Source organism: Aegilops tauschii, chromosome 7 (genome assembly GCF_002575655.3).
Source record: "Aegilops tauschii subsp. strangulata cultivar AL8/78 chromosome 7, Aet v6.0, whole genome shotgun sequence".
Classification (NCBI taxonomy): domain Eukaryota; kingdom Viridiplantae; phylum Streptophyta; class Magnoliopsida; order Poales; family Poaceae; genus Aegilops; species Aegilops tauschii.
Genome location: NC_053041.3, coordinates 127,048,475 through 127,061,880, shown reverse-complemented (window position 1 = coordinate 127,061,880; position 13,406 = coordinate 127,048,475). Strand labels below are relative to the sequence as shown.

At 44.1% G+C, this 13,406-nt stretch overlaps 1 protein-coding gene across 2 annotated transcripts; it reads left to right on the top strand.

Annotated features, from left to right (window-relative positions):
* Nucleotides 1–347: 347 nt before the first annotated feature.
* Nucleotides 348–4,478, top strand: LOC109737852 (uncharacterized). Of its 2 annotated transcripts, none has more exons than XM_073504377.1 (9): nucleotides 348–1,304; nucleotides 1,401–1,671; nucleotides 2,457–2,634; nucleotides 2,706–2,957; nucleotides 3,049–3,101; nucleotides 3,306–3,377; nucleotides 3,464–3,550; nucleotides 3,634–3,884; nucleotides 3,973–4,478. In XM_073504377.1, exons 1-9 carry the CDS (start codon nucleotides 1,207–1,209, stop codon nucleotides 4,268–4,270), a joined length of 1,560 nt encoding a protein of 519 aa, XP_073360478.1. In that variant the 5' UTR covers nucleotides 348–1,206; the 3' UTR covers nucleotides 4,271–4,478. The 2 variants fall into 2 exon arrangements, with proteins under 2 accessions (XP_073360478.1, XP_073360477.1); XM_073504376.1 differs by having other exon boundaries at nucleotides 3,049–3,116.
* Nucleotides 4,479–13,406: the final 8,928 nt, after the last annotated feature.

The window sequence follows — 13,406 nt, the reverse complement described above, 5'->3', positions numbered from 1 at the left end:
ATGGCCGTGGCCATGGCCTGTCGAGCTCTCTCATCCTGCCCTGGTCCTTCCTCCTACCTCACAAAGTACATATCAAAAGTCCCATCCTCCACGGCCATGGCGTCGATGTTGGGCCCGCCGTGGCCTTGGTCTCGGTGTCCGAGGCAACGGCGAGTCAGCCGTGGCCGTGGCCTTGGCGGTCGTGGCAACGCTGAGCCAGCCGTGGCCATGGCGCAACGTTGATGATGCAGGGCACCACTTCCGGCTCTACGGTGATGTGCCGATTTATCCTTTTGTATTCAGCTGTCCCGTGACCGCTTGGATCTGATGCCTGATTGATTTTCTTTCAGGAGGCTGGACCGTCAGGGAGACGATGAATCGCTCAAGCACGAGCCAAGCAGCCCCATGGTGGAATCGGATTTCGGTCTACGACCGCCAGTGAGGTGCGATTTTTTCATTGCCTGTTGAGAATTTTGCTCGAATTTCTTAGCAAAACAGTTGCAATTCTCCTCCGATCTGCAACCTTTTGGCCCCTTTTCTCCCAATTCTATTGAACAAATCAACATGGTCTTACTTGGTTTTCTTTGAATTGTTCACTTGTGAACATACTTCGAACCAATTTTTTTGCCTAACCAAACAACGGCACGGCCTACATTGTGAAGGAAAGGATTTGCCCCGATTTAATTCAGCAAATCGACATGTCCTTACTTTGCTTTTGTTCGAATTGTTCACTGCCAAACAGCATTCCGGCCAAGCATGCGTTCCCCAACACATGGCCATTTGCTCTTCTTCATTCGAATATGTTTCTTTCTGAATAAATGGATTTTAATCGAGCAAACCAACGTCTTTTTACTTGCTTTCCTTCGAATTGTTCACCCCCGAACAGCGCACGGCCTACATTGTGAAAATCTGGGCTCTCTCACTACCCAACCGAATGCCATCTGGGCCTAAGCCCTGTCAGGGTTCTTGGGCGCGTGGAATTCCGACGCACTCCGGCGACTGCATTTCTCGGCATCGCGTACCGGAATTTCTAGTTCGGCAATCCGTTGGCGTAACCGCTCGCCCCTTCTTCCCGCCTCCCTCGCCACCGGATACAAAGCTAGCCAAGGTTCCTGTCGCCCGGCATTTGCAACCTGCCCTCTCCCCGTGAGGCCACCGCCTTACCCGCAGCCCTCCTCCTCCTCCGACCGCCGCCCCCTTCTTCCTTCCCCGACCGCCGCCGGCGTCATGATGGACCCGGAGGACATGGTTGATCTGGACCGGTCCGAGATCGAGAGCTCCCGCGCCGACGAGCTCAACGGGCTCGCGCTGCTCTTCATTCTCGGGTAACGAGGGTTTCTTCGCTTGCTCTTGCTTTCGTCTCCTCCTGATCCCCAGGTTCTTTACCTCGTTCTTGTCCCCGTATCGATCGTGCTACTCAGGGCGTCGGGCGGCGGCGCGGTGGGCCGAGTTCTTGGGGCCGCCTGGCGCGCCAGGCTGCCTGCCGTCGTGCCGGCCACAAGGACCGCCGGAAGCGCCGCGAGAGCGCTGAGGACGCGCCCCGCCCCTTCTGCTTCCCCGTCGGTTGCTGCGAGAGCAGCCAAGACGCCCCCGACCCCTTCCGCCGCACCCCGGGCGGGTACTGCTGCCCCATCAGTTGGTGCGAGACCAGCGAAGACGGGCGCCGCCCCTGCCTCTGCACCCCCTTCCTTGGTACATAGTCTGCAAACCCGCAAGTTTTCGCTCATGTTATCTGCTTCACATTGGCGTTTCGTAGACGATATTCCTGATGATATTGCGGATTCGTCCTTGGATTTAGAGTTAGACATTATAAAATTCTTTGTTCAGGTTGATGTCGCCTTGCTAGGAGTGGCGAAATTGTGTCCACTATTAAATTACGCTCCAACTGGTACTACATATGAAATCTTTGCTCGGGGCTCGGATTGCTCAAATAGTATTAAATAGCACTGACACTGCTCAGAGCATCTGGGGTGGTTTAGCATTGCCATATCAGTGTTGTCATGTTCAGTTTTCGTTTTGCCTGGATTGTTGACGTTGCTTGTCTCGTAATAACTAAGTAGAATTCTGCCAAAAATAAAATGAAACAGAACTGGCTCTGCTTGGCTTGGTTTCTCAGATGATGAGGATTATTTTCTGACCCGGCATTTAATTAGTATTATCATGTTTTTCAATCCTGTTGTCATTTTTTGACTGTCCAAGCTGTTTGCTTAAGTTTCTGACTACTTTTCAATCCTGTTGTCATTTATTGACTGTACAAGCTGTTTGCTTAAATTTCTGACTGGGCTTTTCAATCTTATTGTCATTTGTAGACTGTCCAAACTGTTTGCTTAAGTTTCTGACTGTGCTTTTTCCATCCTGTTGTCTGTTTGCTTAAGTTTCTGACTCTGCATTACAATCCTGTTGTCGTATGCTGGATATTATCTTGTAGTTGATGGTTTCATGTTGTTGATACTAATAGAATGCGTAATTGGCTTTAGGATCCTGTGAAAGCAGTTAATGATGCTATCTCGAAGGTGGAAACTCCTGTTTTCTTTCCTTCCAGGATTGCCAACACGTACATTGAGATCGTAAAATTACTATCTCATGGTGGATGGTCTGCATATCTTTTGGATAAGTATGCTGAAAAAGGGTGTTCAGACGTTTGCCCTTTCACAGGTAACCTGTTCTCCTTAGTTTGTTCTATTGTATGTATGTTTAAATGCGACTTCTAACGTGTTGATGCACAGGTAATGGTGAGTTCTCCCCTGTGCCTGTCCAGAAGCCAGCAGTGGCTGTCCAGTTGCCTGCTGAGGTAGATGAGAAGCATCGTTCAGAGGGAGATAAGGAGGATGCAGAGGGAGGTGCTGTCCAGGTGCCCGCCAAGGTAAATGAGAAGCATCATTCAGAGGGAGACAAGGAGGATTCAGAGGGAGGTGAGAAGCAGCCTGCAGATGGAGACTATGCTTGCTTTTTTCATGAGATCGGCAAAAAGGCGTATGGTATGTTCTGACTTCATTAATTATCTTGTCTGATGTTGTGGCTTGAGACATTTGTTTACTTATATATTATTTGTTTCTATCCTCTTTGCAGATTTGCTGTACCAGGACTATAACACAGGTCTGAAGATGGTATCTGACTGTAAGGTGCTTGACACCGCTGTGAGTTCGTTTGTTCAACTTCTTTTTTGTGCCGAGTAATTTTGCTTGTGCCTGTTGACTCGTTTTGGTGCGTAAAATGTTTACTGTCTGCTGTTCATTCGGTGTGTCTTTTCTTGATAGCTACTGAGCTGGCATGTCGGTCATCATATATAAAATTTTCAATCTGTTATAGTTTACTTCATCTTGTAGGTTCTTTTGTCTGATGGCTCTGAGCAAATTGGAAAAGCATCTTTAGGATTTGAGTTGTCATCTGATACAAAGGCAAGTTGCTTTTTGTTGCCCCCCTCCCCCCTTCTCTCTATCTTAGATGGTTGATTGTCAAACTCATTTGTTTTTTGTATCTTCAGCTTATCAAACTTACAATTGATGATGTGTTGAGGCCTGGTTTAAAGGGACTTCTGTCTATTCCCGTCTCCTCCCAGAGCTCATCGAAGGTACTGACTCTCTCTAGGTGGCTGTGTATGAACGGTGGTAATTTCCTGCTGTGTAGATAATCAAGTTTTTTTCGTTAATTTAGGTGGACCTTCAGTATCGTCATCTTGGTGCTTGTATAACTGGAAGTTCTGAGCTTCAGGGATCGCCAATTGTTTCGTTTTCTGCTGTGATTGGCACGAAAAGCATTGCTTTAGGTGCTGATGTTTCGGTCATCACAAAGTCCCTCGATGCTTTGGGTGCGGTTGATTCGCTTGAAACCAAGCTCCTGCGGTTTCCTAAGTACACCTGTGGTTTGGTTTTATCGGAAGGAGATGTGGGTGCTTCTTTCACAATGTGAGTCAGTTATTTGTGGCTTTTCTGCACAACTTGTACATAATCATTGCATTTTAGTGATACTAACATTACCAATTTTCAATGTTAGGGAAAATGCCGACGTTCTCACAGCAACTTATCATCAGAAGTTAGACGAGACGACGTCCATTGCTGCCAAGGTGCAGCGTGTTCTGTCTTCGAACGACAGCACTCTTACAGCGGGTTTTTCTCATTCTCTGGATCCGAACACAACGGTGAAGGCCAAGCTTAGCAGTGATGGAGCGGTGAGTGTCCTGCTCCGATACGGCCCCAAGCCCAGGTGCTACGTCGCCTTCTCCGCCGACTCCAATTCCCAAGGGCCTCAAAAGGATACCAAATTTGGTCTGTGTGTTGCTCTAGGGGCGTGAGTGCCTTCGTTAGTTTAGGTCATTGATTTTTGGTAGTAGCATGTGATACAGTATGTGCTGGTCGATGAGTCGAAGTCTCATGGGCTGCTATTATCCGGGTGCAACTCTCGTGCGCTGCTTTCTGGTCTCTTACGATGTTGAATTGCCTGTAATGTTCATCGGCTGAATACTGCAATTCATCTTGGTCAGGCCAGGTTTTGTCAGTAGATATGCATCGTGTTGCAGCAGATTGTTGCAAGATCCTTTCATCTTTTTTTTCCTCATTGCTTTCACTGTTTTTAAGATTAGTGTCTTTTTTTTCCTCATTGCTTTCACTGTTTTTAAGATTAGTGTTTTCCTGGTAAACCTTAAAATGTTCCACCATGCTTGTGCAATTTCACAATTCCTGTTGTAGAACGGCTTTTCCTGGTAGATTTCTTTGACGGCAAGAACTTTTGTGCTGTTATACTTCACCGCTAAAGCTTCTTTACGTGTGTTTCTTATCCATAATCATAAAGCTTGGCTGTTGGCCTGTTGGTTGTTCAGCATCAATCCAATTCAATTGCTCCAGCAATTTTACAATCAAAATAAGGTCCTGAACCTCTCGCCCTGCTCCTCTTCCACACAGCTGGATCTTTTCAGCCATCCACCACGGCAAAGGGTTTTACTGGAGTACTTAATTAATTATATTGATCTAATCAACCGTCGGCAGTTTGGTTTTACGGCCCTAGTCACGCCTGTTTTTTAGTCTATAAACACACTTTATTTATTGATCATAGTCCAAATACATTGGGATACGATTTAGATACGGGGTAACTCCAGTTTTTTTTCTTTTTTCTTTTGAACAAAAGAAGTTTTTTTCTTTAGACAAATGAGCAAAAGAAGTCACTCCAGTTGGATGGATGGCGGCGCCCGCAGCGCATCGTGCGCCAGCTCCCGTGGGCCCAGGAAAGGAGGCGATCGCTGCTTCGGTAGTTGCTCGTTCCCGTCTGGATCGCTGGTTCACCGTCTGGTGGGATCCCTGGTTCAGGGCAGTGCTTCGTTTCCAATCTCGTGGTCAATGGTTGACCGGGCCAGTTGAGTATTTCACAATCTTTTTTCAAACAAAAAATCCCCCAAAAATCACAAAATTCGAAAAAAGTTCACAAATTTAAAAAAAGTTCATCGCTTCTGAAAAAAAGTTCAGCAATTTTCAAGAAAAGTTCAATGAATTTAAAAAAAAGTTCACCGAATTTGAAAAAAGTTCATCGATTTTCAAAAAAAAAGTCACTGAATTTGAAAAAAGTTCATCGATTTGGGAAATGTTCACAAATTTGAAAAAAAATTCATCAAATTTCAAAAGAAATCATCAATTTAAAAGAGAAGTCCACGTTTTTGCAAACAATTCAACGAACCAGGATAAAAAAACAGAAAACAAAAAACAAAAAAAGGAAAACGAAAAATGAAAAAGGGAGAAGATATAATAAAAGAAGGAGAAAGTTCCTTTTTCGCAGATCCAGCTGGGATGGCGCAGTGGTTGCATCAGCAAAAACTTGGTCTGCGGGGCAGGAGTTCGAATCTGCACCAGCTCTCTTTCTTTTTGCGGAATTAAAACACAGAGAATAATCTGCACCAGCTCTCTTTCAAATCAGATGAACTTTTTTTTTCGAATTCGATGAACTTTTCCCGAATTTGATGAACTCTTTTCAAATTCGATGAACTTTTTTCAAATTTGATGAACTTTTTTCAAATTCGATGAACTTTTTTTCAAAATTGATGAACTCTTTTTAAATGAACTCTTTTCAAATTCGATAAAGTTTTTTCAAAATTGATGAACCTTTTTAAAAATTTGATGAACTTTTTCCAAATTTGTGAACTATTTTTCAAATCGATGAACTTTTTTTACATCTATTTTCGAAAAGTCAATGGTCAGATGGTTTGAACAATCAACAGTTCTTTTTTTGAGAAATGGCCGATGAACAGATGGCTTGGGTTGCGATCGAGGGAAAGGAAACGAACGAGGGAAGTTGTTTGTTGGGCCGGCCCACCAGCTCGAGGCTGTGAGCGCCAGCTTACCTAATTGGCGCCTGCAGCGCCAATTAGGAGCTCCCCAGGTACCGTATGACGCATATAGGAGCCCGACACACAGGCTTCCACGTTGACTGGGCCGGCCCACTAGGGCGAAGCGAGTTGGGGGCATGCGCCGTATAAAAGCCGAACCTTAGTTGACGCTCTAAGCGACCGTTAAAGTGGGCTGGCCCAGTTTACTTCCTTGTTTCCTGTTCAAACTTGCAAAAAGGGTGCGCCAATGAGAATCGGACCCTCAACCTACTAGTTCGATATAAGCTGTAGTAACCAACTAGGCTAGTGGCAGGGGGCTATGGTGGTTCTTCACCACACCTGGTATGGAGGAAACTATGGAGTTTGAAGCTCCCGGGGAAGATCAAGATATTTGTGTGGAGATGCCTTCATAATGCGATCCCCTGCTTCTCTGTACTAGCTAATCACCATGTTGGAAACGTCTCAGAATGTCCTAACTGTAGAGGAGGAGCCGAAGATATAAAACATGCTTTGCTCACATGTAATCGAGCAAGGGCAGTGTGGAAATCCCTAGGCGTGGAAAAGTTTATATGTGGTGTCGCGTTGGTGGATAGATCGGGAGCTGAAGTGCTAGACTTCCTACTGTGTGATAAATCAACCCAGCATCAGTTCTTGGAGCATATCGAATTGCCGGAGTTGGTGGCCACGACATGGTGGTACATATGGTGGCAGCGCAGGCATCACGTCCGAGGTGAAGTGGTTCAAACACCCGTGCGTTCTGCGCCAGCAATCCTTGCTCTGACTTTGAACTTTGTTCGGGCAGCGGGGAAGGCAAACACAACGCCTAGATTGAACAGATGGAGCCCGGCTTTAGAAAGTCAACAAATACTTAACGTCGATGCATCTTTTTGTGAGGAAGATTACTCGGGTTCTTGTGGTGCCATAGTCAGAGATCATCGAGGAAAGTTTATCTCGGCATCCACAGCTGGGCTCAGGCATCTGGCCAACATTATTTCCGCAGAAGTTGTTGCGTTACTTGAAGGGCCCAAACTTATACAAAACATAGGATGCCACGATGTTCTGGTAAGAACGGACAATATCACGGATTCACGGTGGTGGAAGCTTTGAGGCTAAACAAAGGCCATTCAATGATTGCAGCTCCTATATTGGAGAGTTGTAGAGTTTTACTTAGAGAGATCAGGAAGGTTATTATTGAGCATTGTAATAGAGAGTCTAATGTAATTGCTCATGAGCTAACTCATGGGGTCGTGCAAACAATCCATCTTTGTGGGTGGATGCACCTCCTGTGTTCATACTAAATTTTTAGCGGACAATATAAGTGTTATTTGATGTTAATAAAACTAGCCATGAAGATCTTCCTGTAAAAAAGAAACAAGTAGGCTAGCGCACCTCTTCATGAATCCTTACATCTTTTCCTCTTATTGGCTCGTATTCCAAACTGGTTTTTTTCCTTTTCTATTTCTTTCCTGTTTTTCGTTTTCCTTTCCTTTTCTCCCTTCTTTTTTCTAGTTTGTTTTTTGTTTTTCTTTTTCATATTCAATGAACTTTTTTTGCAAATTTGATGATTTTTTTCAAATTCGATGAACTTTTTTTTGAAATCGATGAACCCTTTTTCCAAATTTGTGATTTTTTTTAAAATTGCTGAACTTTTATTCAAAATCAATGAATTTTTTTCAAATTTGATGAACCTTTTTCAAATTGAGTGATTTTTTAATTGTATGAACATTTTTTCAAATTTGTGAACTACTTTCAAATTCGATGAACATTTCATGAAAATTGATGAATGTTTTTTAAAATTGGTGAACTTTTTTCAAAATTGATGAACTTTTTTCAAAATTGATGAAGTTTTTTAAAGTTTGCAATCTTTTTCTCAAAATCAGTGAACATTTTAAAATTCATGAGTTTCTAATTTTTGCGATGTTTCATTATTTCTTTTGTTTTCCCCTCAAATCCAACTGTTTGACCGGTTAACTGCTATTGGTCAAACTCGATCGAGCGACCAGCGGAACAGGCGCGTGACCGCCAGCTACACTCCACTCCATGGCGCTTAAGGCGCTGGGGAGGAGCTCTCCGTATAAAACAACCAAAGTTGCCTAAAAAAGAGATAACCAAAAAAAGCAGCGGCTAGCAAGGACTCGAAATCACGAGCTCAATCTCATGAGCGGCTGCTGTTGGCCACTCTAGAAACTGTTGACTGCTAGTGGGCAACTGAAGCACGAAGTATTTAAGAACACTATAAAGCATCAAAATTTGAAACAGTTTTGATTACGAAACATTTATTGAAAATTGTGGAAATTTTTGAAATTATGATTTTTTTTTCAAAACACAAAGAACTTTATAAATTCCAAAACATAGTTGAAAAATGTGAACATTTTTTGGAAAAGCACACTTGTTTTGAAAACCTGAACAATTTTTTAAAATTTCGTACATTTTTTGAAAAACACGAACATTGCCGGAGAGACTTGCTGAGAACCCCATGTACTCATCAAGACTTGTTGTATGTACTCACCCATTTGTATTCGTACCCCTTCAGACTCTAAATATTTGGAGGAGATGCCTGGTGATCCCAACATTGTTGGAGAATACTTCCATGAAGAGCCAGACCTCGCCACTACGTCCTTGTCTATGGAGCCGACTGAAAGTGCGTTATATCGACTAGAGGGGGGGAGGGGGTGAATAGGCGTTTTTTATGAATTCTTCACTGAGGAATTTCAGGGTGAGGAAATTCCTAAGTGAAGAACTACTTGCAGCGGAATAAGTACTCAGATGTAATCATAACAGAACACAAGCATGGTCATCATGATGAAATGAAGACAAGCACAGAGTATAGAAAGCGTAAACATAGTATAACACAGGATGAAGACAAACAGACTGGAGAAATTGAACTGAGGAAATTGAGAAAGTCTTTAGTCAAAGTCTTCAAACAGATATGAACAAGCACACAACAACTGTAATGAGGAAATGAAAGAGTTGAGGAAATAGAACCAGTAGGCTTGGTGAAGACAAAGATTTGGTAGACCAGTTCCAACTGCTGTGACAGTTGTACGTCTGGTTGGAGCGGCTAGGTATTTAAACCTGAGGACACACAGTCCCGGACACACAGTCCTCACCGTATTCTCCTTGAGCTAAGGTTACACAGACCTCGCCCAATCACTCGTGGTAAGTCTTCAGGTGACTTTCAAACCTTCACAAACTCGGTCACTCGGCGATCCACAATTTCCTCTTGGATGCTCTAGACCATGATGCCTAACCATCTGGAAGATGCACAGTCTTCAAAGGTAACAAGCGTCGGATCCACGCAGGATCAATCTCTTCAGTGATGCTCAATCACTTTGGGTTTGTAGGTGTTTGGGTTTGGGTTTCCTCACTTGATGATTTTCGCTCAAAGTCCTCGGAGGATGGGATGCTCTCAAATGACAAGTGTCAGTTTCTCTCGGAGCAGCCAACCAGCTAGTGGTTGTAGGGGGCGGCTATTTATAGCCTAGGGAGCAGCCTGACATGATAAGACATAAATGCCCTTCAATGATATGACCGTTAGGTGGGTAGATATTTTGAGACAGCTGGCGCATAGCACAGCAACGGTCGGAAATTTGAGTATCAAATTCCTCAAGGCTATCACGTTCCTCACTGTGTAGGCAATCCGCACTGGCGAATTCCTAACTCCTCAGTCAAAACAAATTCCTCAGAGACCAGAAGAACTTCGTCTCTGTCACTGAAGAATATGACTGAACTGTATGAGATTTCCAATGGCTTCACTCGACGGGATTGGTAGGTGTAGGATTTTGAGTTGAGCATTACTTGGAAATTTTTTCTTAGTATTTCCTCGACCCCCTTTAACAGTACGGTGTTTCCAATGACTCAAGAAAGAGAATATGAAACTACGAAAACAAAAGTCTTCACGCTTCATGTTCCTCGTATGAATACCAAGTCTTCAAGGTCACACCAATTTCTTCACTTTCAAAGTCTTCAGAAAGTCTTCAGAAAACCAAAATCTTCAGTCGAAGATATTCATTTTTAGGGGTCAACTTTCTCTGTAAATATCAAACTCCTCATAGACTTATAGACCTGTGTACACTCACAAACACATTAGTCCCTTAACCTACAAGTCTTCAATACACCAAAATCACTAAGGGGCACTAGATGCACTTACAATCTCCCCCTTTTTGGTGATTGATGACAATATAGGTTAAGTTTTCAATGGGGATAAACATATGAAGTGTAATTACTGATATTGAGGAATTTGATTGCAAGATATAGAAGAACTCCCCCTAAAGATGTGCATAGTGAGGAATTTGCTTTTGAAGCAATGCACACTTGAAGAGTAGAATCATGGCGATCTCCCCCTATATCTTGTAATTCATACAAGCATTTGACATATAATATGAAGAATTTGAAATGCATGATGAAATATGGCGACTGATGTAATTCAGCATGCGTGCATTAACATTAATGAGGAATAAGCATGCAGAAAATCTCAGCAAAAGTATCAGACCACCATAGAGTTTAAGTTTACAACTCGATCCAACAAAGTCATCAGAAGAACGAGAGTTGTAACTTAGCAAAAAACGCCCATATAGATAGACCCGCTTGAAGACTAACTCAAATTTCTCCCACTTTGTCATCGAATGACCAAAAGGATCGAAAATGAGGACTAACGCCCCTAGGAATATCATGATGATGAAGGAGCGCCAGCGTTGTCGGGGTCGTTTGTTGTTGTAGGGCCTGCCGCAGTGTCGTCCAAGTCTTCATGCTCATCGGTTTCACGTGATGAAGAATATGAGCTGGCCATCAAGGAAGGAACCTTGACCTTCTTGAATTTCTTCGATGGAGGAGCAGACCAGTCAAAATCCTCCTTGAGACCCATTTGCTTCAGATCTTCTTCACCATACAGATGTGACAGAATAGCCCAGGTGCGACCGGAGACTTCGTGGAGGTAGAAATGGTTTTTCTTCACTGCATTGTGTGTAGCAGTCATGTTGTGAAGAATAGAACCAAACTGACGCTTAACCCATTTTTGATTTCGATCCACCTTCTGGTGACGACTAAGAAGCAGCTCACGGTCAGTCACCACTCTTGGAGCTGTGGCTTGAGGATTTGGCTTGGATGCATTGGCAGCAGAATCATGAGTGGCAGAGTCATCATTGGTGGAATAAGATGCAGCTTTGCGAAACTGACCATCCAATGGACGAATGCCTTCATAAATAACAGCAGGTGCCTTGCCCTTTTCATCAGCTGAGGAATATGTCCGCTTGAGGACTTCAATTGGGGGCAAGTAGCTGAGGTGATTCTGAAAATCAGCCTTGTAGTTGAGTGAAGACCTTGTTCTGAGGAATCTCATAATCCAAGGAGCATAAGGCTTCAACTCAAACGGAGAGAGTGCAACATTGGCCAGAGTCCTCATGAAGAAATCATGATGATTGACAGGAATGCCATGCATGATGTTGAATAGCAGATTCTTCATGATGCCAACGACTTCTTCATCAGATGGGTCGTGGCCTTTGATAGGACTCATTGTCTTCGTTAGAATGCGATATACTGTTCTGGGCACATATAGCAATTCCTTCACGAGGAATTTGGTCCTTGGGGCTTGACCGGGCTTCAGAGGCTTCATAAGCACTTGCATGTAATGAGCAGTGAGTTCAGGCTCTTGGTACAGGCAGCGAGCTCCTTCAAGGGGTGGACTGATGGTCAGGGCGTGAAGTAATTTAGAGGCCGGTCCCTTATAATGAGTGTTTTCGGTCATCCAGTCCAACACCCAAGAGTTGATATCATCAGCAGCGCCTGTGATGTGCAGGGTTGCATAGAATTGAAGAATGAGCTCTTCATTCCAATCGCAAATATCCGTGCAGAAGTTGAGTAATCCTGCATCATGAAGCACACTGAGGACTGGGGTGAAGCATGGCAGTGATTCCATGTCCACGTGAGGAATATGCTCATGATCGAAGACTTTGTCCTTGTTGAAGAGCAGTGAAGAATAAAAGTTTGCTTGGCTGGCAGTCCAGAAGCGTTTCCTTCTAAGACGAGCAGAGTCATACGGGTTGTAGTCAGTGAAGAAAACATGCTCGCCGAAGAAGTCATCAGCCTTGAATTTTTGCTTCTTCGAGAAGGGATCCTTTGGCTTGGGCTGAGGAGTATCGGTCAATTGCATCACCACCTCAGGAATCGCAATCTCAGGATCCACAGGCTGAGGAATTTCAGGTTCTTCTTCAGTGACAGCCTGGGTCTTCAATTCTTCATTAACATTTTCATCAGCACTAGTGGCTGGAATTTCTTCATGGACAGACGGGGTTGCATGAGGTTCTTCAGATCCCATTTGTACTTTAGTATTGACAGGGGACTGAGGAATTTGTTGCAGAGGTGTGAACAGAGGAGAGTTGGGGTGCTAACTTTCCCAAAAGTCATCATTCGGCACTGGTGTTGTACATCCAATGTCCACATCTTCATCTTCACTCTTTTCCTCAACGCCGGCCTCTTCAGCAGTGAACTGAGGCATGGGCGATGAGACTCTTGGGGTTGAAGGGATTGCATCCGCTTCAATTTCTTCATCCAACTGCTCTGAAGAAGCAGCAGAAGGAATGTCATCATCAGATTCACTTGGAATCACATATTCTTCATCAAAAGGAACAAGGTCCTTTGATGGCATGGATGAGACCGGAATAGCATCAATTGGATTTGCAAAAGAGCTGGTCAATGGCTTCATCTTCTTCGGAGCTGAAGAATCTGATGAAGTTGATGCTTTCCTTTTCTTCACCGCTGCACGCTCTATAGCCTTGGTCTTCTTCACATCTGATGCAGACGGAAGGATCGGAGTTGGGGTAGGTGCAGGAGGAGCAGAGGAATTTGGTTCAATTACTTCAGGCACAACTGATGCAGTTGCCTTGACTTCTCCAGTCTCTTCAGGCGCAACACTAGTGGTTGCCCTGGCAATTTCTTCAGCGGCTGGAATGCAGTCATTAGCCCTGGTACTATGAGTTTCTTTAGCAGCCTGAATGTCATCAGCGGTGCTGGCATGTTCTTCGGTCGGCTGAGCAGAAGCCTCAGCCTGAGGATTTTCTTGTTGCGTTGGGGCTGCAACATTGGAAGTGAACTTCTCGGTTAGATTCACAAACCTGAATTT

What these genes read in the sequence shown, in the direction of transcription:
- LOC109737852 (XM_073504376.1), top strand. Translation starts at nt 1,207, where the DNA reads ATGATGGACCCGGAGGACATGGTTGATCTGGACCGGTCCGAGATCGAG. An exon ending in GCGCTGCTCTTCATTCTCGG is followed by an intron (nt 1,305 to 1,400) that starts GTAACGAGGGTT and finishes CGTGCTACTCAG; the next exon opens with GGCGTCGGGCGGCGGCGCGG. An exon ending in GTGGGTGCTTCTTTCACAAT is followed by an intron (nt 3,885 to 3,972) that starts GTGAGTCAGTTA and finishes TTTCAATGTTAG; the next exon opens with GGAAAATGCCGACGTTCTCA.